This window comes from Salvia splendens, chromosome 15, assembly GCF_004379255.2.
Source record: "Salvia splendens isolate huo1 chromosome 15, SspV2, whole genome shotgun sequence".
In the NCBI taxonomy this organism is placed as follows: Eukaryota; Viridiplantae; Streptophyta; class Magnoliopsida; order Lamiales; family Lamiaceae; genus Salvia; species Salvia splendens.
The window spans coordinates 6,615,468-6,641,293 of NC_056046.1; the positions used below are offsets into that span (position 1 = coordinate 6,615,468).

General features: G+C 39.0%; 5 protein-coding genes and 1 pseudogene across 6 annotated transcripts; 2 read left to right on the forward strand and 4 right to left on the reverse strand.

Annotated features, from left to right (window-relative positions):
* Positions 1-400: 400 nt before the first annotated feature.
* LOC121767765 (monothiol glutaredoxin-S10-like) lies at positions 401-1,023 on the reverse strand. The gene has a single exon (XM_042164091.1). The coding sequence runs from the start codon at positions 940-942 to the stop codon at positions 631-633; it is 312 nt and encodes a 103-aa protein (XP_042020025.1). The 5' UTR covers positions 943-1,023; the 3' UTR covers positions 401-630.
* Positions 1,024-4,892: 3,869 nt separating this feature from the next.
* Positions 4,893-5,572, reverse strand: LOC121767618 (monothiol glutaredoxin-S10-like). The gene has a single exon (XM_042163938.1). It carries the CDS (start codon positions 5,354-5,356, stop codon positions 5,048-5,050), a length of 309 nt encoding a protein of 102 aa, XP_042019872.1. The 5' UTR covers positions 5,357-5,572; the 3' UTR covers positions 4,893-5,047.
* Positions 5,573-7,041: 1,469 nt separating this feature from the next.
* On the reverse strand, positions 7,042-7,610 carry LOC121767593 (monothiol glutaredoxin-S10-like). Its single transcript, XM_042163897.1, has one exon. It carries the CDS (start codon positions 7,557-7,559, stop codon positions 7,248-7,250), a length of 312 nt encoding a protein of 103 aa, XP_042019831.1. The 5' UTR covers positions 7,560-7,610; the 3' UTR covers positions 7,042-7,247.
* Positions 7,611-10,568: 2,958 nt separating this feature from the next.
* LOC121766633 lies at positions 10,569-16,847 on the forward strand (annotated as a pseudogene).
* Positions 16,848-20,051: 3,204 nt separating this feature from the next.
* On the forward strand, positions 20,052-21,409 carry LOC121769184 (beta-D-glucosyl crocetin beta-1,6-glucosyltransferase-like). Its single transcript, XM_042165905.1, has one exon. The coding sequence runs from the start codon at positions 20,052-20,054 to the stop codon at positions 21,393-21,395; it is 1,344 nt and encodes a 447-aa protein (XP_042021839.1). The 3' UTR covers positions 21,396-21,409.
* A 77-nt stretch (positions 21,410-21,486) lies between these two features.
* Positions 21,487-25,326, reverse strand: LOC121769182 (zinc finger CCCH domain-containing protein 32-like). Of its 2 annotated transcripts, none has more exons than XM_042165903.1 (7): positions 25,015-25,326; positions 24,754-24,899; positions 24,125-24,190; positions 23,404-23,523; positions 22,951-23,283; positions 22,543-22,860; positions 21,487-22,368 (listed from the first exon to the last, which is right to left on the reverse strand). In XM_042165903.1, exons 1-7 carry the CDS (start codon positions 25,106-25,108, stop codon positions 21,967-21,969), a joined length of 1,479 nt encoding a protein of 492 aa, XP_042021837.1. In that variant the 5' UTR covers positions 25,109-25,326; the 3' UTR covers positions 21,487-21,966. The 2 variants fall into 2 exon arrangements, with proteins under 2 accessions (XP_042021837.1, XP_042021838.1); XM_042165904.1 differs by having other exon boundaries at positions 25,004-25,030.
* Positions 25,327-25,826: the final 500 nt, after the last annotated feature.

The window sequence follows — 25,826 nt, forward strand, 5'->3', positions numbered from 1 at the left end:
CACACCCGAAACTTTGATAACGGAGTTCGGCCAAACTGCCTACGTCTCCGAGCACCCTCTGCAGAGCCCGCTTATATTTAAACGGAGAAGAGATTACAAATTTGGGATGTCTTACAAAATGGGGGGTGAGTTCCTTTTATAAGGCAACTTACCCCCAACCTATTCCTAACCCACCGATGTGGGATAAAAAAATTTGTCAAATTTCAATACTCTCTGCTGCTGCGAAAGGTTGATTGCTGTCCTAGAATGAGTCCATTTCTTAATCACATGGCAAATCCACAAAAACATGGTTATTAATTAGCTTATTATTTCAAGAATGGCGATACTGATAATCTCGTAAGAGGCCTCAAGTAAACACTAAACATGAGTTTTGAGATGTGCTTCATTTGATTCCACAAGGTAAGATATACTAACACAGAAAAGTTCCCATTGAGGTAGAAAGTTACAAAAGAGTGATGAGTTAAGTGAAGCTACATTACACAAAGCTCGTGAATAAAACTGAGATCTATGCTTCTTTCAAACTCATGTTTTGAAAAGGAAAAAAAAAACTAGAGCAATAAGTACAGTTTTCACAAAGTTGGCCTTGTTTTATCCAACAATGTTGCTTTCTTTGATTATACACGACGAAGATCACAGCCAGAGAGCTCCTGCAGCTTTGAGCATCTTCTTGAGTGATCCATCGAGCTGAAGAGTGAGCAAGTCGTGAGCAGTTCCAACGAACTTTCCACCTACAAAAACTGCTGGAACGGATGGAGTGCAGCCTAGCCTCTTGAGGGCCTGCTCCATCTCCCTCCCATGCCTCTGCTCGTCCAGCTCGTACACCGTTGGATTCACACCTTGCTCATAAAAGAGGCGTTTGATGGCGTGGCACATGCAGCAAGTGCTCTTGCTGAAGATCACCACAGCATTCTGTGCAGCAAGTTTTAGCACATTTGTCTCCATTTCTTGATCAAAAATTGATGTGTTGAAGTACACTACTTGTACTGTACAAAATTTTTACAATATTTCCTGATGATAGTGAGATTGTTTGTTTGTTTGGTGATGATGAATTTTTGTGCTAGCATTGTGGTGTATATATAGAGGTTGGAGTTTTTGAGTATGTTGAATTGTTTAATGCAAAAAATTTGGATTTTGAAAGGTCAAAATTCCTTGATATCAAGAATATATGCTGTCATGCTATAAATAAGTAACATCCTAAATATTATTTGATCCAAATCGACTCTTGTTGTGCTTAAAGTTGGATTGCTTTGAGATCATCAGAATAATATTGTGTGTGAGATCAATAATTGTCACGCAAGGATTAGATATGTTTGGTTCATAAATAATCTGCAGATTTAAATCTCTTTACTTGTTACTCAGCAAAGAAGATAAATAAATTTGAGTCATGATTCCGGAATGCTGAAATTCGTAAGCATTGGTATATTAATTATTAATTTATCAAAAACTAGATTTTTTTTATCATAACTCTGAAGTAGTAAGAATAAATAGTAGTAATAGACAACATGCAATGAGCATAAATAAATAAACAATATTAGGATTAGCAATATTCTTTTTCCTGTTAGGAAGGGCCGAAAGTTTGATCCTGATTCTAATTCCATGCTATCTCGTCAGAAAATAATTAGAAAATTCCATAATCTAGCACAAGATTTTTGACAGAATATTAACAATACAATAAACTAATACAAACAAACTAAAGCAGTGGAATTTATATTTTTTATGTTTACTTTATATAGATACTAGTATTTTTTCTTTTCAAATTATACAAATAAATATATTGGCAGATGCTGATTACTGAGAAAATGAGAACTGCATCCGTACTAATAATAATTGTAATCTTCTAAGTTGGTGATTAGTTATCTAACTTTATTCTTTGTTTCTTCTACACATGCAAATAGTTAATTAATTAGTTATATTTCCAAATATAAATTTACAAATATTCTATCCTCCAAATTGTCGTGTTAACACGTACTTGATTCGACTAGCAATGTAAAAAGTTATTAAGATTTATTTTTGATAATTGACTTTGATTTTTGAGCAAATGTTATTTTATAAAAAGTTTCAATTTTTTGTACTCCTTTATTACCCCTCTTGTGTATTTACAATATACTATATTAGTATCATTTCAGACTGGTTTTTGTGTCTGATCAAAAAATATATCTGTAATGTCCGTTTTTTTATTTAAGGGGTGTTTGCTTTTTGTGAATATCTTGTTTAAGATATGGTGTGGTATGTTTTATTTGTTTTATATTATTTATGGGTGTGAATATTTAGTTTTATGGTTATTTGAAAAGCAAATTAATATCTTTTTTAATAAATTAAACCCCCCCTCTCTCTCGGTTTTTCTCTCCCTCTCCCTCTCTCTTTTTCGAAAACCCTCCCTCTCTCCCCACTAATTTCTCAACCTCCCCCACTCCCTCTTAACCGATTCATTCCCCTTTTTCCAATCTTTTTCTCTCTTCGGTCTCTCTCAATCTCTCATCTCTCTCTCGAAGTGTTCTCTCACCGGTAAGCCCCCTCTCTCCCTCTCTCTCTCGGTCCTCTTCCCTCTCACTCCCTCTCACTGAATTCTTGGTTTCGTCAAGGTATATCTCTCGTACCGAATTGAAACCGGAGTAGGGAAGCGTTTGATCTACGTTCGAACTATCCGGGAAAGGTAACCCAAACCCTAACCCTTGTTAAATTCGAAAAACATGCATGTAGGACGTTTTTGGGAAGGTTTAGATGCTGAATAGGTTTTGTGATTATGTGTTGTTGTCAAGCATGTTTTGATAGTAACTGACAGTGGGTTCCGACCCCGTTTTGACTGAGCAAACGATCTCCTTTTGGTACGAAATTTTAACCGTATAAACTTGGATGCGTCTTCGGTGTGGTGTGTAAATTTCAGCTTCATTGGATGTCGTATGATTTTATTATGATTTTTGCAAGTAGACTGCGCAGATTCACGAATTGTATGTTTTTGGGAGATGTTTTCATGTGCTTTAGGTGTGTTTCTGAGTGTTGTGTTTTGTGAAGTATGTGGGTGTGTTTGGCCAAGAGATGGCTCGGGAAAATCAGTGTTTGGTTCGAGAGTTTTCGTGTGTGTTGGCCGAGAGTTTTAGGGTTCAGCCTAGGGCAGTTTTGTGGAGAGTCTGGAAGGGATGATCCCAGGTGTTTGGGTGTGTTTTGGGATGTAGAATGCGTGGTGTGTTTGTCGTATAGGGTTTGAGAATCGGGGGTCAGAGGAAAAGGGGTGTAAACTAGGTGCCGAGCAGGCGGCCGAGATGGTCGGCCGAGGTGCCGAGCCGGACGGCCGAGGTGCCGAACAGGCGGCCGAGACGGTCGGCCGAGGTGCCGAGCCGGACGGCCGAGGTGCCGAGCCGGACGGCCGAGATGGTTGGCCGAGGTGCCGAGCAGGCGGCCGAGATGGTCGGCCGAGGTGCCGAGCCGGACGGCCGAGATGGTCGGCCGAGGTGCCGAACAGGCGGCCGAGACGGTCGGCCGAGGTGCCGAGCCGGACGGCCGAGATGGTCGGCCGAGGTGCCGAGCCGGACGGCCGAGACGGTCGGCCGAGGTGCCGAGACACAGGCGGCCGAGACAGCCGGCCGAGGTACCGAGCCAGGCCGAGACGCCGAGCCTTTTTCCCGAACCTGTTCCGAGCCAGGTGAGCCGTTTGTGCAGTGTGGGTGTTCCGGGAGTTTGAGTGTTGTGTTTGTGTCGTGTGCGCGTCTTGGGTACGTGGTATGCGTGTCGGTGCGTGCGTGGTGTGTTTCGGACGTGTTTTTTTGTGTGTTTGTTATAACATGTTGTTAAGTGTGTATACGTGTAACGTGCTAGATGTTGAAGTCATCCAAGTAGGAATCATGCATTGTCGTTAAATATCGTCTACCCTGACTCTAATTATGATATTTATTTATCTTTCAAAAGGGTGATCTTTTACGAGGAAAGTGTGGTTGAAGGGAACTATTTTAAAGGCTAAGCAATCGAGGTGGGCTTTTCTACCCTACTATTTTGTGGGTTATCTTTAATACGGACTATGTTCCGGAAATGTTTACGGAGGTGAATTGTTTGTCTTGCCAACTGTTTTGCTTTGAAACCTATCTGAAGTGGTTTACCACATATGTTTAATCGAATTCGGGTCTGTTGGGCTGCGAACCCTCAGGCTAGTGTACACGAGATCGGGAGCCATCTGAGAGCAAGTTGGCCGGTCTAGTGACCTGGGGTGTGGCCACGCCCCTTGTCACCGTTGGATCAGATAGTGTATGATGGTGGGAATAAGGGTGGCAATATCTGAAAATGACTGCGCAGTCGAATTTATGAAATATATTTTGTGTACTTGGGTTATTTTCTTACACTTAAAACCCCAAGGTTACACTGATGTGGCATGACAAACTATGATTTTGGCGTGTGTCCACTGAGTGCAATAAGTACTCAGCCCTGCATGTTGTTTTCTTAATGTGCAGGTTGAGCGGCGATGGGGATGACGGATGTTGAGCAGTGAAAGCCAAATGAGTGTTTTACTTGGTCTTTTGGATGGTGTCGTGTCGTCATACCCGGCATCATCTGTCTTTTGGTCTTTTCCGCTGCTTTGTAATCCGATACATTGTTTTTATTTAACTCTGTTTACATTAACTTTAGTAATGGCTTCTTAGTACAATGTTTGAAGTGAACTTCTTTTTAATAAATGTTTTTGGGTCAAATATTCCTGTTCTCCCCTTTCTTCCCCGCTTCTTTATTCCTCCCCTAGTCGCGGTCCACCGTACTTCCTATCCTTAGGAAATGCGGGCGTGACAATATCCACACTCACTTCCTTTGTAATCATGTTTCCACCTTTTGGTTGCAACCTTGAATATAGTTAAATAAAACTTGCTGATATAGTTAACTAATTGTGGATTGTAATTTGTAGTAGCAGTTTATGAGCTTGAAACAGGTCTATTTAGATCAGAGAAAGTATATTACACCCTTGAGACAGTTCTAACTAAAAAAGAAAAGGAACTACACAAGATGAGCAGAGCTGGATTTGATCTTATAAAAATCACAGCATTTTCATGTTCATGTATTTGAGTGATTTCTATAGCCATAAGGCCCCTGCATCTTTGAGCATCATCTTGAGTGAGCCGTTGAGCTGCAGAGTCATCACCGTGTTTGCAGATCCAACGAGCTTCCCCCCAATGAACACTGCAGGTGCAGCAGGGCTGCAGCCTAGCTTCATCAGAGCCGACTCCAATTCCTTCCCTCTTGAGTCCTCATCGAGCTCGTGGATCAGAGGGCTCACGCCTTGCTCGTAGAATAGTCTCTTGATGGCGTGGCACATACAGCACGTGCTCTTGCTGAATATCACCACCGCCCTCTGTGAAGAGATTTTAGCCACTCTATCCATGATTAAAATGCAAGTGTTTTTTGTTGGTGTTTTTTCTCATTGTTGGTAGGTTTTGTATTTATAGAGGGTGATGGAATGAGGTTTGATTGTTTCATTTATGCAAAAGGTGTAAATTCTTGAAGATATTTGGATAGATGCTAATGGTCTGAAATGACATCTGTGGTTAAATTGCATATTTTGATTTTAATTATGTTCTTTGGAATCTCTTTAGGCCAAAAACTATACAGATAACCAAGAATTCAAACTTTACCTAAAGCAGATTCACAGCCATGCTTATTGACAGATACGAGCAGCTCGACCTTGCATCACCTTTTCGTGTGGATAGGAAGCGAGCCTAGGTGCTGCAATCGTGAGAATGTCAACTCTGGTAGATAGGAGGGAATCTGATATGCGCAGAGAATGTCGACATATATAAATTTTTCTTGCATCAGCAGATGGTGAGGCGCGACGAACATGCTTTTACAACACTGGTGGGGATTGGATAGAACATCCCACATGTGATGTGTTGTCTGTGGAATGAAGAAATGAGGAATGTTTGGACCACATTATATGTTTTGCAAAAGTAGGTTTGGATAAGCCCATAACACTGACAGAATCCTCAGCTTTTCCAAAATGTAGAATTTGCTGCTGCTGTTAATCATATCAGAAACTCTTTCTTACACTTGCACACACAAAAAAACTTGCAACAGAATTATCTGTATGATGTGATATGGCATCAAAGTAGAATCAAATGTGGAGAATAGAATACTATCCTAACTCAACATGCTACCCACTTGAATCTGGCCTCGACTATCGACATCACCACATGAGGGAAGGAGATGATGGAGCAAGGCCTGAGTTCATTCAATCTTCCTCTTCATGTTTTGAAAGGGGGTGAAAAAACAGTTAAAAAGGTAATTCATGCTTATCAGCAGAAACCACTGGCTCTTGTGATGACATGAAATCTCTCAAAAATATATTCCTTTTCATTACATATTCTGCCACTTGTGCTGCTCAGTGTAATTTATTATGTATTCCTTGCAATATTCAAATATATATGTGATTTACACATTAATGAAAGTGACTTATAAAGAGAACTAAAACTCCATTGCTGCCCTAATCCTAATCCATCTCTTAATCAAGAAATACCTCCTGAACAACATGATTCTAGTTCTAATTAACTTAATCTCAAAATCAGGGAAAAAAAATAATTAGTAGTTTATGTCAAAAAAAATTAGGAAACAAGAAGCTAGATACTGATAAGCTCATTGAATGCCTCAAATCTTCACCAGACTTGAATTTTCAGACGTGTTTCATTTAATACCGATACTTTTGAGGATGAAGATCAGTTCAATTCAACTATTATACTGCATATTTTGTGTCAAGACAATGAAAAAGACTAGCAAACAGAACTCTCTGCTGCTGTAAAAGTTGATTGCTGTCCTAGAATGAATCCATATCTCAATCCCCAAATGAAAAGAAAAACTTGTAAAAACATAGTCATAGTTTTAATTTTACTTAATCACATGGAAAATCCACATAACATGGCTATTAATCAGCTGATTGATGAAAGAATGTTAATACTTATAAGCTCTCAATAGGCCTCAAATCCACACTAGATATGAGTTTTCAGTTGTGCTTCATCTGATTCCACGCGTTTCACTTACTATAATAAGGAACATAAGGTCAGATATAACACAGAAAAGTTTACAAAGACACCATTTCCATTTAGGTAAAAAGTTACAAAAAAGTGATGAGTCAAGTGAAGCTACATTACGTCAAGCTCATGAATAAAACTGAGCTCTATCATGTTTTGGAAAGGAAAAAAAACTAGAGAAATAAGTACAGTTTTCACACAGTTGGCCTTGTTTGATCCAACAATGTTGCTTTCTTTGATTATGCACGACGAAGATCACAGCCAGAGAGCTCCTGCAGCTTTGAGCATCTTCTTGAGTGATCCATCGAGCTGAAGAGTGAGCACGTCGTGAGCTGATCCAACAAACTTGCCCCCAATAAAAACTGCTGGGACAGATGGAGTGCAGCCTAGCCTCTTGAGGGCCTGCTCCATCTCCCTCCCATGCCTCTGCTCGTCTAGCTCATACACCGTTGGACTCACCCCTTGCTCGTAGAAGAGGCGTTTGATGGCGTGGCACATGCAACAAGTGCTCTTGCTGAAGATCACCACAGCATTCTGTGCAGCAAGTTTATGCACATTTGTTTCCATTTCTTGATCAAAAAATTAATGTTGTTGAGATGGTGAGATTGTTTGTTTGGTGCTAGCATTGGTGGTGTATATATAGAGGCTGAAGTTTTTGAGTGTGTTGAATTGTTTAATGCACAAATTAGGCATTTTGGAAACAGTCAAAATTCCTTGACATCAAGAATAGATGCTGTCATGCTCTAAATAAGTAACATTCTAACTATTATTTGATCCAAAACGACTCTTGTTGTGCTCAAAAAGTTGGATTGCTTTGAGAATTATCAGAATAAACTGTTTTTTCAATGATAAATGTGTGTGAGATCAATTATTGCCATCCAAGGATTAGATATGTTTGGTTAAGAAATACTTAATGTTTATATATAAAAGAATTACTATCATAGATATTTTTATCCTAACTCTGAATAATTATTTGATACTACTACAAAAGAATTTTTATCTTATACTTAAATTACTCACTTATCCTCTTAAATTAAAGTAGTAAGAATAAATATTAATAGAGACTATGCAATGAACATAAATAAATATATTTGTATTAGCAATATTCTTTCTCTTGTTAAGAAAGGTCGAAAGTTTGATACTGATTCTGATTCCATGCTATCTCGTCAGAAAATAATCAGATAATTCCATAACCTAGCACAAGATATTTGACAGAATATAACAATGTTATAAACTAATTTAAACAAATCAAAGCCGAGGGATTTATACATAATTTTTTGTTTATTATATAAAGAAGATATTTTTTACAATTTTAAATTTAGAAGAATAATATATTTGCAAATGCTGATTTCTGAGAAAGTGAGAACCTCCTCCGTACTAATAAATGTTTTATTCTCTAATCTTCTAAGTTTTGTTGATTTATTACCAGATAACTTTATTCTTTGTTTCGCGTGTAGTTAATTAATTATATTTGCTGGTAAAAATTTACAATTATTCTATTCTCCAAATTGCCAAATGTTAACACGTAATTGATTCGACATGGCAGTGAAATACGTTATTAAGATTTAATTTTGGATAATTGATTTGATTTTTCAGGTATGCTACACGCTAAGTGCTTCGAGAAGGTACATTTTTTCGATCTTTATTAGTATCACCAAGCTCTCTTAGTATTGTGAAAATAGTTGACTTAGATATCTAGATAACCATTACAATATTCCAGCCTATATCAAGCTTCTTATTCTTTAAATAAGTTGCTCTTAATTGAAAAAACCAAACCCCTTTTCCAAATCCTGTAAAGTTAGTGCAGAATAGAAGAAGTTTGAAAATAGCAAAGTTACAAAGAAAAGAATTCGGCTAAGTTTTAAATTTCAACACGGTAAGGTTAATTATGTCTTAATTAGGTTACTTTGATTTGAAAATAGTAGTACTGGTATATTTTTTACAACAAGCTTCTACTTTGTGTCCTATCATAATTTAGTTATCATTATTATTTTAAAAGTATTCAAGCTGTGACTATTTTTTTAAGCAGAGATATTCAGATATCTAATTTATTATTTTTCTTCCCAGTTAAAAAAATATACTCCACTTTACCTATTTGTGATTCTCTCTCCTAAATCATATTAACTGGCTCATCATGGAAGCTTCGGTTTTTAATTGACTTTGTGTACACTAATGTACTAAACTGAATACTCTTACCTAACTGGCTATAATGCTAACATAACTAACTAACTACTACAAAATTTATAAAATTTACTTGAATCAAATGGTATTTTTCAAATCGTCAATATACGTCAATATGTATCGTTATGTTACTGACTGGTGACGATGGATAGGATGTTTTGTGAGGCTCATATTTTGAGAAAATTGTGTTACTAGTAAGCACTAGTGGATGTATTTTTAATTGATAAATGATATAGTTGTAATTATTAATTAATTGGCCTCGTAGTGGAAGTACTATGATGCATTTGTAAAATTAAAGTACTCCATAGTCCATATAAAATACTAGGAGTAGATGCATGTACCCCTCCGTCCCTCAAATCGTTATCTGAGACGTTTTTTTTAAACAACATTTAAAAAAAAGTGGAATTTTGTTAATTAAATAAAAAATACTAATAAAATAGAATAAAGAATAAAATAGAAAAGATAATATAAATTAAAATAAAAATATTATATTTATACAAAAATGATTCGCTTCGTTTAAAAAAAAATACATATCACTTTACAAATATCGACACTCAATCAATGTAATTTTTTTCTCGAAAGAGAAGGGTATGCCTGTTTTTTCTGGGTCTCGGCCCGCGGCCCCGCGCGATGGAGGTGATGAATTTGTGGCCCAGGCCGGTCCCGGGGACTCAGTCGCGGCCCAGGGACACGCCCGGGGTCCGGCCTGCATGCGTTAAACCGTGTCGTGCCGCACGAGATGAGTCCCGGGCCGACGTTGGATGTCTTCCGGGCCGAGCCGCAAGTCCCCAACATTTGATTTTTTTCGTTTTATTACCTATATATACTCCATTTGTGCACCATTTTTTCCACACTTTCTCAATTTCAATCCTCTTGTATTACAATATTCACGCACAAATGAAGAAGTAGTAGTTTTATCCTTTTTTTAAAAAAATGTATGACTTGTATTTTTATTTTCTAGGATTTTTAATTTGCTTTGTCTAGGATTTGTAATTTTAATTTCTACTGAAGAATGTATTTTCCCGGTTTGAATTGTTTAACGTATTGCATTTACGGGTAACATAGGTTGAAGTTGTGAATAGTGCAATTTATTAGTTGTGGCCCGGGTTGGGGCCTGTATGGTTAGAGCAGTTGTGACTTGAGACTCAAATTTAAGGGAATGATGACGTAGGAGGGATTTGGGGCTTAAATCCGGGTAAGGGTTAAGGATGCTAACGAGGCAAAATCTTTGAACATTAAAATTAAAATGGTAGAAACTTGACTGCATCTCATCGGCCATCACCATCCCCTTTATATAAAACATCAAATCAAACATCAATCTCTGCAAAACATACATCCACACCAAATCTCCAACCAGCAAAAAAAACCCCTAAATTTACCCCAAAAAACAAAAAAATGGATACTAAAACTCTGAAAGTTTTGATGTTTCCATTCCTAGCTCATCCACATCTCCCCCTTTCTCCAACTAGCCAAGAAGCTTTCTTCCAGAAAATTCCACATATACTTCTGTTCACTGGCGGACCCAGTAACAAGAGAGGGAGGGCTTAAGACCCTACCCAAAAGATTTTTTTTTTTTGTATTTTTCTACTTATAAAATTTTTGAAATCATGGAAAACTAAGTTTAGCCCTCACTAAATTAATGCTGTTGAAGGTTAAATCGTTGAAAACTGAAGGATAATAGGGGATGAATTGAAAATATTTGAATTGCAGAGAAAACAACAAGAAATGATTTTGGGTGTCTTAAGGAAGAAGATGATGCAAGTCCTATAAGAGCATCCACAATAGCGCCTAGCGCACCGCCTAGCCGAGCGCCGGCGCTAGGCGGTGCGCTAGGCGATCTATTGCAACCGCCTAGCGGATTTCGCGATAAAAAACCGCCTAGCGCTCGGCGGTTCCGCGGCGCTAGGCGCTATTGCAGCGTCCGGATCGCCCAGCGCACCGCCTAGCGCGAATTTTTAATTTTTTTTTTCCGAAACACTATATATACGCGACTTGCCTGTCATTTTCATTCGCACCACTTGTATTAACGAGTACTCTCTCTATCTTAATTTCTGTACAAAATCAACACCTAGAAATGAGTAACACAGGTGGTAGTGGTGGGAGTGGTGGGGATGCTGAGGAGTACGAGCGTATAATGAACGAAGCGCTAGAGGCCTATACGAACTGTGAGATTGATCAATGGATGCAGAGGGCCTTGCAGCCGGCGGTACCTCGACCTCGACCAGTGGTACACCGCCGAGCGGTGATTGATCGTGATCACGTAGCTGCACATCAGCGCCTATACGAAGACTACTTCGCACAGGAGCCGCGGTTCAACGCCAACCTTTTCAGGCGCCGTTTTAGGATGCGCAGGTCCCTGTTTATGCGTATTGTTAACGGATTGGAGCAACGATATTTGTATTTCCGCTTTAGGCACGATGCATCTGGCAGACCCGGCCACACTCCTATTTAAAAGTGCACTGCGGCAATCCGACAGTTGGCCTACGGAGGCGCTGCAGACATGTGGGACGAGTACCTCCACATCGGTGAGACGACTGCCCTGGAGTGTATGAAGTATTTCTGTCAGGGCGTGATTGAAATATTCGGTGATCAGTACCTTCGAAGCCCTACCACCGATGACTGTCGGGATTTGCTGTGGATGCACGGGGAACAACATGGGTTCCCAGGGATGTTAGGCAGCATAGATTGTATTCATTGGGAGTGGAAGAACTGCCCCGCCGCTTGGAAGAGGATGTACACTACCGGCTACAAGGGAAAGAATCCCACGATGATCCTCGAGGCCGTAGCTGATTACCGGCTGTGGATTTGGCATGCGTATTTTGGGATAGCTGGTTCGAACAACGACCTCAACGTCCTCAACTCGTCGCCACTTTTCAACGAGCAGTGTCAGGGTGTCGGTCCGGCCATCAGTTTTGTCGCCAACGATAACCGACATGATATGGGCTACTACTTGGCGGATGGGATATACCCTAGGTGGCCCGTCTTTGTGAAGACGATCCGATGCCCAGGAGATGAAAAGAAGGCCAACTTTGCGGCACGGCAGGAGTCAGCGCGCAAGGACGTGGAATGCGCATTTGGTGTGCTCCAGGCTCGATGGGCGGCAGTTAAGGGGCCAACGCGTTTGTGGCACGTCGACTGCATTGCTGATATAATGTACGCCTGTATAATCATGCACAACATGATTGTCGAAGATGAAGGTGGACAACTGACTGATTGGGCCAACGACGATAATGAAGCTGGTCCAAGCCACGGCGTAGCCGCCCCTAACGTACGGAGTGGGGTACCCCACGATGAAGACGGCCGCCTCCAAGCACATGCCGACATGCGCCAAACGGAGGCTCATATTCGACTCCAAAAGGATTTAATTGAAGAGTTATGGGCGCGGAGGACTGGACGACGTTAGTTTTTTTTTAATTATGTAATTTTTTTTAATTAATGTACTTTTTAAATTTTATTAATATTAGTGAATTTTCTCGTTTTTGTGGCGTAAATTTAATTCCGTATATTGTGTGATTGTTAATTATTTCATTTTGTATATATTTGTTAATAGTGATGTGGATAGTATTATTAATGTTTCTCGTATATGTCTCGTAAATTAAATTCCGTATATTGTGTGATTGTTAATTATGTCATTTTATATAATTGTTATTAGTGATGTGGCTATTGATGTGGCTGGGCTATTTATGATGTGGCTAGGCTATGGCTGGGCTATTTATGATGTGGCAGAAGGATTTTTAGTGCTGATGATGTGGCAGTGGCTAGACTATGACTGAGCTATTGCTGGGCTATTCCTATTGTGGATGGCCTAAAAATATAATTATTTCAATTAATGTGCTCTCGGCAAACGTGAAACAGATATAAAGGCTATTATTGGGTTTCCAGTTAATTCTTTATTTAGTTTAGCATTGGAACCTTTTTTTTAGGCTCTGGTTTTTATAGTTAGTATTTTCAATCTTCCAATTCTTTCTTTGTTTTTTCAGTTTAAAACCAATCGTGCAAATTTGAGAACACGAAAATGAATGTGTAAATATGAACTATTTCAGTATTTTGATTAGGCATATCCACATTTGTTGCTTAGTTTTTCGAAAAAAAAATATTAATGCATTTTCATAGTAGTTTTTATAACTGTGTACATTTATATGCTATTACTTCTCATATGCTTTATTTTGCATTTTCTTTCAACTCTACTTGTATTTTTCGAAAAATATGAAGGAAAATTTTTGAATCAAATCCACTTTTTAAGAAAAAAAATTCACTTTTTAAGAATGCATGGTGTATTTACTAAAAATAACAAAAATGAAATGTTATAGGTATATAAGTCATTTAAAAATAAAAAGTGAAAACTTAATAAAGAGTATATTTTGATTATATAAAAAATTTAGTGAAGCCCCTACTAAAAAAATTGATGTGTCAGCCACTGCTTCTGTTCCACTTCAATCAACCTCGACTTCATCAAAGAAACCCTCAACAAAGATTCCTCCTCCTACAACAACAACATTAATGTTGGAATCGAACTAGTGGAGCTCCATCTCCCATCTCTCCCTCAACTCCCTCCGAAATTCCACACCACCAAAAACATCCCACCCCCTCCTGATGCAAGCCTTACGAAACTCCACCTCAAGCTTCTCGGGTTTGCTGTCGGATTTAAGCCCAGATTTGCTAATTTACGACCTTTTCCAGCCGTGGTCGGCCAAAATCGCCGCCGCAAGAGGGATCCCCGCCGTCCATTTCTTCACCGGGGGGGCAGCCGCCGGCTCCTTCATGCACCACTGGCACTCCCACGGCAGCTTTGATGATTTCCCATTTCAAGAACTGAGCTTGACAGAGCATGAGAAGAAGCGTCTCTATGCTAGCAAGAAATTTGTCAAAGTTGAAAATGGCGAGCAAGGATTTTTGTTTGGGCTTTTTGAGCTTTCTTGCGATGTTGTGTTGATCAAGAGCTGCAGAGCGATCGAAGGGAAGTACATGGATTATCTCTCCACGTTGTGTGGAAGAAAGCTCATCCCCACCAGCCCTTTGATCGCTCACGGCGGCGGAGCCGGCGATGGAGTGATAATGGAGTGGCTGAGCAAGAGAGAGAAGGGTTCGACTTTGTATATCTCTTTTGGGAGTGAGAATTTCTTGAACGAGAAGGAGATGGCGGAGATAGCCAAAGGGTTGGATATGGTTGATGTGAGCTTCATTTGGGTTACGAGGCGGCGGCGGGGGTGCCGGAGGGTTTTGCGGAGAGGGTGGGGGGGAGGGGGATGGTGGTGGAGAGGTGGGCGCCGCAGGCAGCGATCTTGGCGCATGGGAGCGTGGGGGGGGGGGGGGGTTCATGAGCCACTGCGGGTGGAGTTCGATCACGGAGAGCTTGTGTTTCGGGGTTCCGGTGGTGGCGGTGCCGCTGAAGATTGATCAGCCGATGAATGCGAGGGGCTGGGGTGGAGGTGGAGAGGGATGGGGAGGGAGGGTTTGATGGGGAGGCGGTGGCGAGGGCGATGGTGGTGGAGGGGGGAGAAGGGATGAGGAGGATGGCGCGGGAGTTGGGGGAGAAGATGAAGATGGAGGAGGATGGAGCCATTGATCAAGTGGTGGAGGAGTTGTCTAAAATTTGTTATACCAAGAAATGAGCAATTTTATCGCCGGCATATTGGCTAAGTTCACCGACAAAAATGACTCAAGAACACAATATTTTATTATCTCTTATGTGGAGAAAATATAAATTAGAAATAAATATATACTCCTCCCCCTCTCATAAAAATATGTGCACTTTTTATTTTCTTCCATTTCATAAAAAAATGGAAAATTAATTCAATTTATTACAACTATATATTAACTTATTTAAAACTTATATTACCATTACACTACTAATAATGTAGGTCTCACTATCTACTAACACTATTTTAGTTACTTTTCTCCTCGTCTCTTTTACTTTATCAATTTTGTCTTAATTTTCGTGCTATCTGAATTATCTATATCGGATAAAGTACTATATTTTAATTTTTAGTGTACATGTTGAATTATCTTTATTTAGATTGACTAAGAAAAAGTCAGTCATAATTTTTTAATGGATAAGGGAGTAGTACTATAATTTAGTTACACAGTGTCCCATTATATGTAAATTCAATCTTTATTGTTTATTGCATGACTACAGAATTAATGATCAAATTAGGTTTCTTAGATTTAGTTTTTTTATGGATGAAATATGCTAATGTATAAACTATTTCCACCTTCACATGTCTATTTTACTTCAGCCTAGAGAAAATAAGCCATAACATATTAGGAGGATTTAATTTCAATCCAGTAGGTTTTTACTTCATTCCAGTAGGATTATTACTTCATTCCAGTACGCGCAGACAATTTTGCCGTTGCCTACCGGTCTTTCTCCCTCTATCCCACTTTAGCAGTCCCAGTTACTTTTGTGCCCTCGTTTTGTAAAAATGATACTCCATCCGTCCTATAAAAATATGGGCAATAGGGATGACATGGGAATTAAGATAAAATTGGTAAAGTATGAGAGAATGAGAATGATATGGTAAAGTAAGAGAGAGAAGGAGAGTTGTAGTTAAAGTAGTTTTAGCGGATAGTGGAACCTACATTATTAAATTGATATTATATTTTTGTGGAATTGATGAAAATGGAAAGTGCATATATTATTATGGGATGGAAGAAGTAATAAATAGTTACAGTCGAAAAAGTTATAATAATATATGCACTGCTGGAGACGAGGAAACATACATGAAGGTAAGACAAGCTTCGTCCCTCTTTCCTATGTAGTTTGACTAGTATTTTATTGACTGTATCTATAAATATAAAAATTGCCATGACTTTGCAATTGTTTCTTTATTTAGTATTAATATCATTAGTGGAGGGTGACCCATTTGTCACAACCAATACTATCTCTTCATTCATTGTCTAGCTAGAGAGAGAGAGGATTGAAGCTAGCAATGGATACAAAGCAAAGTGATGTGAGATTGAGAGTATTGATGTTCCCATGGTTGGCTCATGGCCATGTTTTCCCCTTTCTTGAACTAGCCAAAGGCCTTGCCAATAAACACTTCCATGTCTACTGCTCCACGGCCATCATCCTCGACTCCATCAGAAACAATCTCAACAACAACAACGATGATAGCTCGATCGAGCTACTCGAACTCCCTCTCCCATCCCTGCCCGACCTCCCTCCACACTACCAAGAACATCCCACCCCATCTCATGCCCACCCTCTTCAAGGCTTTCCAGATGTCAGCCCCCGCCTTCTCCGACATCATCGCCAACCTCAAACCCGACTTGCTTATCTTCGACGTCATGCAGCCATGGGCAGCTAAGGCCGCCGCGTCACAGGGCGTCCCTGCCCCTGAAGCTCGATCAGCCGATCAATGCTAGGTGTGGAGGTGGCGAGGGACGAGGAAGGGGGGCTCGATGGGAACGGAGTGGCGGAGGTTGTGAAGGAGGTGCTTGTGGAGGAGAGATTGAGGAGTAGAGCGAGACAAATGAGTGAGAAGATGAAAATGGAGGGAGATGAAGCATTTGGTGAAATTGCACAAGAGCTGATCAATATTTGTGCTAGGAAATGATCAACTAATTTGTTTAATGTTTTGTGGTATGATACATAGCTAAACCACATGAATTTATGCAAACTTCAAACATTTTATTTTTACTAAAGTTGAATTAATGATGTGTAATTTTCGAGCTTTTATATTAATGGATTATTAACACACAAGTTTAATAAAATAGCTCTAATATTACAATCTATCTGCAAGAGTACAGAGTCGACTGTAGTACTTCGAGTGTCGAACCACAGGGAGGCGTACGATTATTTAACAAGGTTTGACAAGGTTAATAAACTAAATTTACAAACTAAGGAAGACTTTTCAAATAGGAAAAAGATGTCACTCCAAGTTGCTCAATAGGCTTGTATTGTTCTACACCTATATTAAAAGCACATATTTGGGATTAACTAATCAACCTAATCGCGTGCACTGAACATGTCTACGACGTATAGTTCACAGTCAGCTGAACACTTGTTCCATGAACCAACTTTCAACGACATTTAATTCCTGCAGATGCGCGGGAACGAACGTCGTCTACTATAATCACTTACCTAATCCACTATCAATTTATCCCCTGAACAGTTCTAAATCGATAGCATACCAACAAACGATCAATCCTAAGCTATGTTAAAGAGACAATAGCAAAGGAATTAACATCACTACATCATTAGCCAAAAACATAGTGAATAAAATTAAGCACATTGTAGGACACAAACATATGATTTCAATGGTGTGAAAACATTCATACAAAGCATATATTACAACTTGGAGCAACATAGAGAGCTTAGCCTATACACATGGTGAATTTTGCAATTAAAACCGTATGATTCAAGCTCTCGTTGAGTGGAGTTGGGATTTGAAGTCGGATCGTCGGAATGTTGGTCGGAATTTCTTCCTCCTTTTCTTCCTCCTCTCTTTCTTCCTTTCTCCCTTTTTCCCCTCTGAAACGTCTCCCTACATTTTGCTCACTGAAACCGTTCCCCCATGAAACGTCCTTTCAGCCCCCCTTTGTTGACTTTTTTTTCTCTCTCTTTATTTTCCTCCAAAAACTGCCCAGCCACGTCCTTTTCTCTCTCCCTTTCCATCATGAAACTGCTGAAATTGCAGTTAGAATAAACTACCCGGCCGGGTAGAATTTTACAACTGAAAAATAACCCGGCCGGGTGGCCAATTTCTTGTACTTGCTGGAGTTTTCGCACCATTTTTCACCATCCGAGCTTCATTCCTTGTTTCACCATTCATTCCTCTTCCTACACCACAAAACATACTTTTGCAAGCATCAAACTATATAAATCATGTAAAGTTAGGGGAATAAAAATGTACAATTTAATTCACATCAATTAACATTTCTGTGTTTTTTACTTTATTCTAAATTTAATTAACAAAATTAATAAAAATATTTTTTTTAATAATAAAATTCATAAAATACTTTTTTACAAGGAGTATAAAATATTAAAATTTATAAAATATTTTATACATAGATTATAGTAAAAGAATAAATTTAATTAAATTTTGTAAAATATTCACAACTTTATTTTTATTATAGGTAAAATATTTTATCAATTTTAATTTATTTTTATCAAATATTTTTTAATTTTAGTTTATATTTTACTACACCAAAAGATAAAACACATTTAAACATTGAATCAAAATTTTTTAAAACAAATATAAGAGACTAAATTTGGACTTTATCTTTTATTTTTATTTACTAGAACCTTCTATAGGGATTGGGGTTGGACAGCAAATCACTTGCATCGAGTAATATTGCATTAAATTATGAGACGCTCCATTTATATGTCATCTACTACAATAAATATATTGAAATACTATATTATAGACCAATTGATTTAATTGGCTTAACTTAAATAAATTGCATAATACTTCAATAATACATAAATCATAAGCCAAATGGTACATTTAATGTATTCTAATTTATAAGTCATTAAATTTAATGAAATAACTATATATTTAATATTTAAATATATTAAAATTCACTAATCAATATATTTATATACAATTTTCATATTAAAAGTTGTTTGATTCATATTGTTCCACTGATTTTAGGTTTCGTACGATAATAATTTTTGTCATTTCTTAAAATTATTTGACGGTATAACATGGATAGTCCATCATATAGGTGTGATACTAGTTCTTAATACAGTTGCAGAGATGGTTGTGTGAATACCCCTAAAATCATGCTCTTAATTAAATACAGGTAAATATTTAGTGTTATATTAAAGTCATTATATATGTAGTTTTGTTATATAAACAGACCAATTTTTTAATCTAAATGAGTTCAGTAAATATATAAAATAAAAAAAATGCATGGTAAAATTGACAAATATTAGCATGTGACATAATGTTATGAGTAAAAATATATATACGAAAACTGAGGCTACGGTAATATCGTTTGGAACTGGAAATAAATCAATTGAAAGGGATGATTGTAACTGTCATATTATTAATTTAAATATTTATCCAAATTTATTGAAGAAAATAGCCTAAATTGTAACTGCCACATTAAGTATTTATTTAGATATTAACTCAATTTTATTTAAGAAAATAGCTTAAATTAGGTGCTCAAACTCGGGTTTTATATAATGATGAATATGATGGTGATGATAGATTTAATTTTATTATAGGTAAAAAATACTACATATTTTATAAATTTTAATGTTAAATTAATTAGGTTAATCTAACTATTAGATTCATAATTAAGTCATTAATTTGGTCAAAACATGACTGTTAAATTTTAAATTTATATTGTTTGGGACTTAAATTTTAAATTTTAAATTTTAAATTTATATGTCAAAACATGACATATTTTATATATTTTTCCATTTTCATATGACCCACAAAACTTATCACATTTCACTTTTTATCATTGTCAGTAGTGGACTTCATATTCAACTAACTCTTTTTGACTTACATTTTATTTTAAAACTAATACTCCATAAAAGTAGGATCCACATTCCATTAAAGTTTTTAATTTATTTTTATTACATTTCTTAAAATTCGTGTCTGGCCAAAATGTGACAAAATTTATAGGACTAGGGAGTATTAATTTTGAATTTATATTGTTTGGGACTTAAAAATAACGCACTTAATTAATGCATATGACTAACAAAATTTTAGAGCAAATATATGTAGCAAAATTTGAACTTTAGTCTTTTTACTTTCAGTTAGAATCTTCTATAGGTATATAGGGATGTGGTTGGACAGCCAAGCATTTGCATCAAGTAAAATTGCATTAAATCGTGCCATTAATGCAACACTCCATTTATATGCCATCTACTAGTATAAGTATAATGATATTAGGACAGAGGGAGAGAGAGATATAGCAACGATGGATGCTAAACAAGGTGAGTTGAGAGTGTTGATGTTCCCATGGTTGGCTCATGGCCATGTTTTTCCCTTTCTTGAACTAGCCAAAGGCCTAACCAAGAAACACTTCCATGTCTACTTGTGCTCCACGGCCATCAACCTCGACTCCGTCAGAAACAGTCTCAACAACGATCATATCCCGATCGAGCTAGTCGAACTCCCTCTCCCATCCCTCCCCGACCTCCCTCCACACTACCACACCACCAAGAATGTACCACCCCATCTTAGGCCTACCCTCATGAGGGCCTTCCAAATGTCGGCCCCCGCCTTCTCTGACATCATCGCCAACCTCAGGCCGGACTTGCTTATCTACGACATCGTGCAGCCCTGGGCAGCTAAGGCCGCTGCGTCACAGGGCGTCCCAGCGGTCTTCTTTGCCACGTCAGGGGCCACGACGTTTGCATTTGTCCATCACTTCTACACACACAAGAGTTGGGACAATTTCCCTCGCCAGTCAATATGGCTTAAGGATTATGAGAGGAGGATAATTGAGTATGAGCGTAAAAACTTTCCAGTTAGAGATCCAGTGGATGGCTTTGCCAATGGGGTCTTCGACGTATCAAAAGGCGTCGTCTTGATGAAAACATGCCGGGGTTTAGAGGGGCAGCATGTAGATTATCTCTCCACCTTGTGTGGGAAAAAGATTGTGCCCACTGGTTCATTGATCACATTTGCTGACAATCAAGAAACTGGGGGCTCAGAGATCATGGAGTGGCTTGGTGAAAGAGAGGTTGGCTCAACTCTTTATATATCATTTGGTAGTGAGAATTATCTGCCAAAGGAGCAGATGAGGGAGATAGCAATAGGTTTGGAGGTAAGTGGTGTCAACTTCATATGGGTTGCTAGGGCGCCTGCTGGGAGTGAGGTTTCCTTAGAAGATGCAGTACCTGAAGGATTCCTCGAAAGGGCGAAGCCGAGAGGGCTGGTCGTCCAGGGGTGGGCTCCGCAGGCGGCAATTCTGGCGCATCCTGCTGTGGGCGGTTTCATGAGCCACTGTGGGTGGAGCTCAATCACAGAGAGTTTGTATTTTGGGGTGCCGGTGGTGGCCCTGCCTCTGAAGCTTGATCAGCCGATGAACGCTAGGCTTGTGGTGGAGGTTGGCGTCGGTGTGGAGGTGGCAAGGGACGAGGAGGGGGGGCTCGATGGGAACGGAGTGGCGGAGGCTGTGAAGGAGGTGTTTGTGGTGGAGAGTAAGGAGAGGTTGAGGAGCAGAGCAAGAGAAATGAGTGAGAAGATGAAAATGGAGGGAGAAGAAGCATTTGGAGAAATTGCAGCAGAGCTGACAAAAGTTTGTGCTGGGAAATGATCAAGAAATCCACCAGCATTTTGTTTCTCATGATTTGGAAAAATGGAAAGCACAATTTGATCTGTAAAACCAGAAAACAACAAGTACAAGATGAATAAAAGAAGCAGCTTCTTCAATATTTATTTGTTGTGTAGGTGATAATATAAGTAGCATCCAGTGTTAAACATAACTACAGAGTTTACATGAAAAAGGCAAGTATACAAATTGCCCCTGAAATTAATCTGATAAATATCAAATTCTTCCACCAAAAAGCCCCAAGACAAAAAAAGGGGGAGAGCAAGATCACCCTCACATTATTATTCATCCCAAATTCGTATGGTTCTTCCTAATAATGGAATGACAAAGAGGTGTGAGTACAACAGGATACGGTGGAGAATGGGGGGCATCACGTGTTCTCCAGGAAACGAGTTCCCAAAAAAACAGCACAAATAAACACAGCATGCTCCAAATTTGAGCAGTGACAAGAATTACCTAGAGGGGAGGCAAGTCGGGTGGTTATCCAAAATAGGACCATCTGTTTTATGGAAGTTACTCGAACAGTATTAAAGGGATAGGATGTATCCAGTTTCATTCAACTTGAGATATTAACCTCGCCTTCCTGGTGAGAGCTACTACCACCAGTTGAAGAGGCAGTGCTCTGCCCAGAATGCTGAATGCCAAATTCAGGAATCAGCCCACTTCTAGAGAAGGTTGAGCCAATTGAAGCGCTTGAGCTGTTTGTGGATGACAAATTTGCTGGGAAGGCATCTTTGCTGAAACCTGAGAGAAGTTCAGGCCTTAAGTCCAAGGAAGATGATGACGATGGGGCCAATGTCGCGTTAGTAGATCCCACAGGGTAAGGAGCTACTGGCATATCAGTCAGAGAAGATGCAGATGTACTGTAACTCAGAGCTCTCATAGGGTGATCGAATTTGCATGAGGGCCCAAATTTGCATACTCCATTTTGAGCATAGTGGGAGCAAAGCGGTGCACCCTAAGAATGCAGTATTACAAAAATGAGACATCAGGTGAATAGTAGATGAAGTACTCATGTCTGTGATGAATAGTAGATTTGACACCTTGCAGGCAAATGGCTGATCTCATTATTCTATAGAGTATATGGATAACTATAATAAACTCTGAAAGGCAAAGAGGATTGAAAGCTTACAGGGCGCATCGGTAAGCCCATAGGGCTAAGTACAACAACTGATTGTTGTGAACTCCACTCTGGCGGATGATGATATTTACATGTAGCACCAAATTTACAATCCCCAGTCCTCAAATAATACTGGCAATCTGGTTGACCGGGTCTGTCAGGAAAAGCATGTTCCTTTTGGCTGCTGCTTGAGGGGCCAGATAAAGAGGTACCAGAAAGATGTGCTCCAGTGTATGTAGTCGACGAAGGAGGTAACTGTGTTATCCCGTAAACTGGGCCTGCACCAACGGTAGGCTGACTACTTTGCAGAGCACCAGGGCTAACTTGTGCCTATATTATTTACATATACAATTTAGTAAGACCATGACAAATCTACAAAAGAATCCGAAAAAAAATAAGAAAAAGCTTCAAAGGCCCTACCGAATATGGATTCCAGCCAGGAACTGGAACAACGCCAGGGGCGAGGAGCATATGACCATAACTTCCAGGAACATATGAACCTGGAAGCATGGTTGGCCTAGAAACCGGCCAGTTACCATGAAGGACCCCATACTGTTGAGAAGATTGAACTGAAGGAGACTGCACAGTTGGATAAAGCGTAGGAGTAGGCATAGCTGCTGGACCAGCCAAAGGCCCGGGGCCAGCACCAGGGGCGGGCATCTGTATCCCAGCTGGCTGTGGGTGATGAAATTTACATGTTACACCAAACTTGCATTGCCCTGTTTTTATATAATATGAGCATTCCTTTTCTCCCTGCAAAAAAAGAACACCCTATAAGATAACTGAGTGATTCAAGAATAGCATCTAAGTAAAAATATAAAAAGAATACACTTTCAAATAAACATCGGAAGTTATCAATTATTGAACAAAGACCTGTCGCAATGGATAACCATAAAAATTGAGCGTGGTTGGAGGTGAAGATCCAGCTCCATGCTTTGGGTGGTTATATTTGCAAGAGGCACCAAATTTACACATTCCCGTACGCATGAAGTACTACAAATTTAGCATAAAACATATCTCAATAGATAGCACAAACTTTATAAATCAAGAATTATAGAAACTAGCAATAATTGGTAATAACAATGAGTGTTCTGATAGACGATTAGATTGACATGCTTTTTTTGCTTAAGTGGTAGGTATAAGATTCAGTATAGAGTAGCTGTCATGTCAATAAGTAGCCGCAGCACCATGATCACCGCTAAACCAAAAACATTTTGGTGAGAACTAGGAAAAAGGTGAATCACTTTAGGAGCAAGATCTAGCAAATGCACTAGTGGCCGTTGAACAAGAATTGATCCTGTACACTAGAGCTCAACATCACTAAACATACAGAAAGCTGCAATGATTTAGTTAATACTTATACCAAGTTCTGCAGACCACAAAACATACAAGACAAAACGGACAGCCACCAGAGACTTGCCTTTCCAGAAGCCAAGAAGCAGTTGAGTAAATGATTAGCATCAGCAATTAGATATGAAGCACATTGTGTAATATTTAGGTAGAACATTTTGCCCCTATAAAAGATATCTTTGTGCTGAATATAAAAAGTGTGTAGATTCATCGGGCAGCTTCAAGATATTATCCGATTGTATACCTGACAGACGGGTTCACCATGGCGTTCCGGGTACTCACCTCCAGTAGCCCTTAGAGCTCCCATTGCCTATAAATCATGTGAAAACAGCAAACTTACTTGATGCATGTTAACAAAGTAAAAATTGTCACCAAACATCATAAACAATTTCTTCTGCATATTCCCTCAAAACGGGAAGATTCCACTCGGCCCTAGTAGCTATCAAGATTACATAAAATCCCTTGATTCCATTCAGTGCGCATGCACCAATTTGCTGCAATAATCCAGAATGAATATGTTTTCCCCAACCTAAAGCATTTCACTTTTATCGGAACCATGAGAAATTCCACTAAAACAAGAAAGGCGTGTTTTTGGTCCAGTTACCTTTTTATCCATGGTGCTATCACCACGAATTCAGCTCAATGCATGCTTGTCCATTTGATGTGATCACCAAATTTCTTCCAAAATACTCTATTCCATTACATCAAGCTACTAAACTAACCCACCCCCAAAAAAAGGGAATAGCAAAACGCATATCCTCGTTGATACTAGTAAACAATCCCACCAAATTTCCCTCTTTACCATTATGATCAAACTTCAAACATAAAAAATGTTAAAATCTAACTCCAAGGCAAAAAAATTAGGGTATTTACCGCACTACGGTCGCGTGGATGATTGAACCGGCATCGATTGCCGTAGCCACAGAATCCAGTTCTCAAGTAATAGATACAGTCGGGCTCATCGGGCCTCTCGGGGTAAGATTCGGGCCCCTCGCCGAGGCCCAATCCCCACATAGGCTCTGCAATAACAAAATCAAACCTCGAATCAATCGGCATTATCCGAGCTCAGAGCTAAAGTTGGTAAATTTGACTGAAATTGAAGCGAAATTCAAATGAAATTCACATGTAACTCGCCTTCCAGCCCGGTTTCCCCTCCCGCCCCCGTCCATTCCGCCGCCGGATCCCCCGACCTCCCCTCCATTGCCTGCGTCGAACCATACCTCTCCATGTACACACACGCACACCCCTCCCCCTCTCTCTCTAAATATATACACGTAGTTTGCCTGTATAAAGATATTTACCAAGGCAATACAACAATACGCGTATACATACGATAAATATATAGTATCTATACACCTAAAAAACTGAGATGTGTGTCTGATTGTGTGAAACGGAGGGGGGTTTGATTGATCAAGAGGGGGTTTGGTGGTTTTAGAGGGAGGGAGAGAGAGAGAATGGTTTATTTCCCTTTTTTCAACACAGCAGCATTTTATATACTCTACACTCAATGTGTGTGATTCTGTGTGTAGTTTTCCATCTTTTCTTTTGTCTTTTTTCGTTCGCACTTTTAAATCGTTTCTTTTTTTTAATGTGTTTTCTATTTATTTATTTCCTCATTTCGCTTTTTCTCTTGGGTATTTACTATCCTCTCTTTTTTTGTTATATAAATACTTCGTATTTTCACGATATTTTCTTTTCTACTTCTTTTTTATCTTTTCTAGTTTTCGTGGGGGTGTTAGTTTTATTACGCGCCAAATATGCGCACCAGATAGATCCAAACGCTGGTGTCGGTGGAATAAAATATTATTTAATTCTTATAAAAAATACTATGTAATTATAATTATAATTATACTACTACTATATGAAATGCACTGAGGTAACTTGTCGTGTACTCTAAGCGGAACTTGGCATCCGTAGAGGCATCAGCAACTGGTGAAGAAGGCGTA

Excerpts from the sequence above, each read along its gene's own strand:
- LOC121767765 (XM_042164091.1), bottom strand. The coding sequence starts at position 942 with ATGGAGACAAATGTGCTAAAACTTGCTGCACAGAATGCTGTGGTGATC.
- LOC121767618 (XM_042163938.1), bottom strand. The coding sequence starts at position 5,356 with ATGGATAGAGTGGCTAAAATCTCTTCACAGAGGGCGGTGGTGATATTC.
- LOC121767593 (XM_042163897.1), bottom strand. The coding sequence starts at position 7,559 with ATGGAAACAAATGTGCATAAACTTGCTGCACAGAATGCTGTGGTGATC.
- LOC121769184 (XM_042165905.1), top strand. The coding sequence starts at position 20,052 with ATGGATGCTAAACAAGGTGAGTTGAGAGTGTTGATGTTCCCATGGTTG.
- LOC121769182 (XM_042165903.1), bottom strand. The coding sequence starts at position 25,108 with ATGGAGAGGTATGGTTCGACGCAGGCAATGGAGGGGAGGTCGGGGGAT. Across the intron at positions 23,524-24,124 it reads ATGGTGAACCCGTCTGTCAG|TACTTCATGCGTACGGGAAT; the intron begins GTATACAATCGG and ends CTAAATTTGTAG. Across the intron at positions 23,284-23,403 it reads ATGGTTATCCATTGCGACAG|GGAGAAAAGGAATGCTCATA; the intron begins GTCTTTGTTCAA and ends CTTTTTTTGCAG.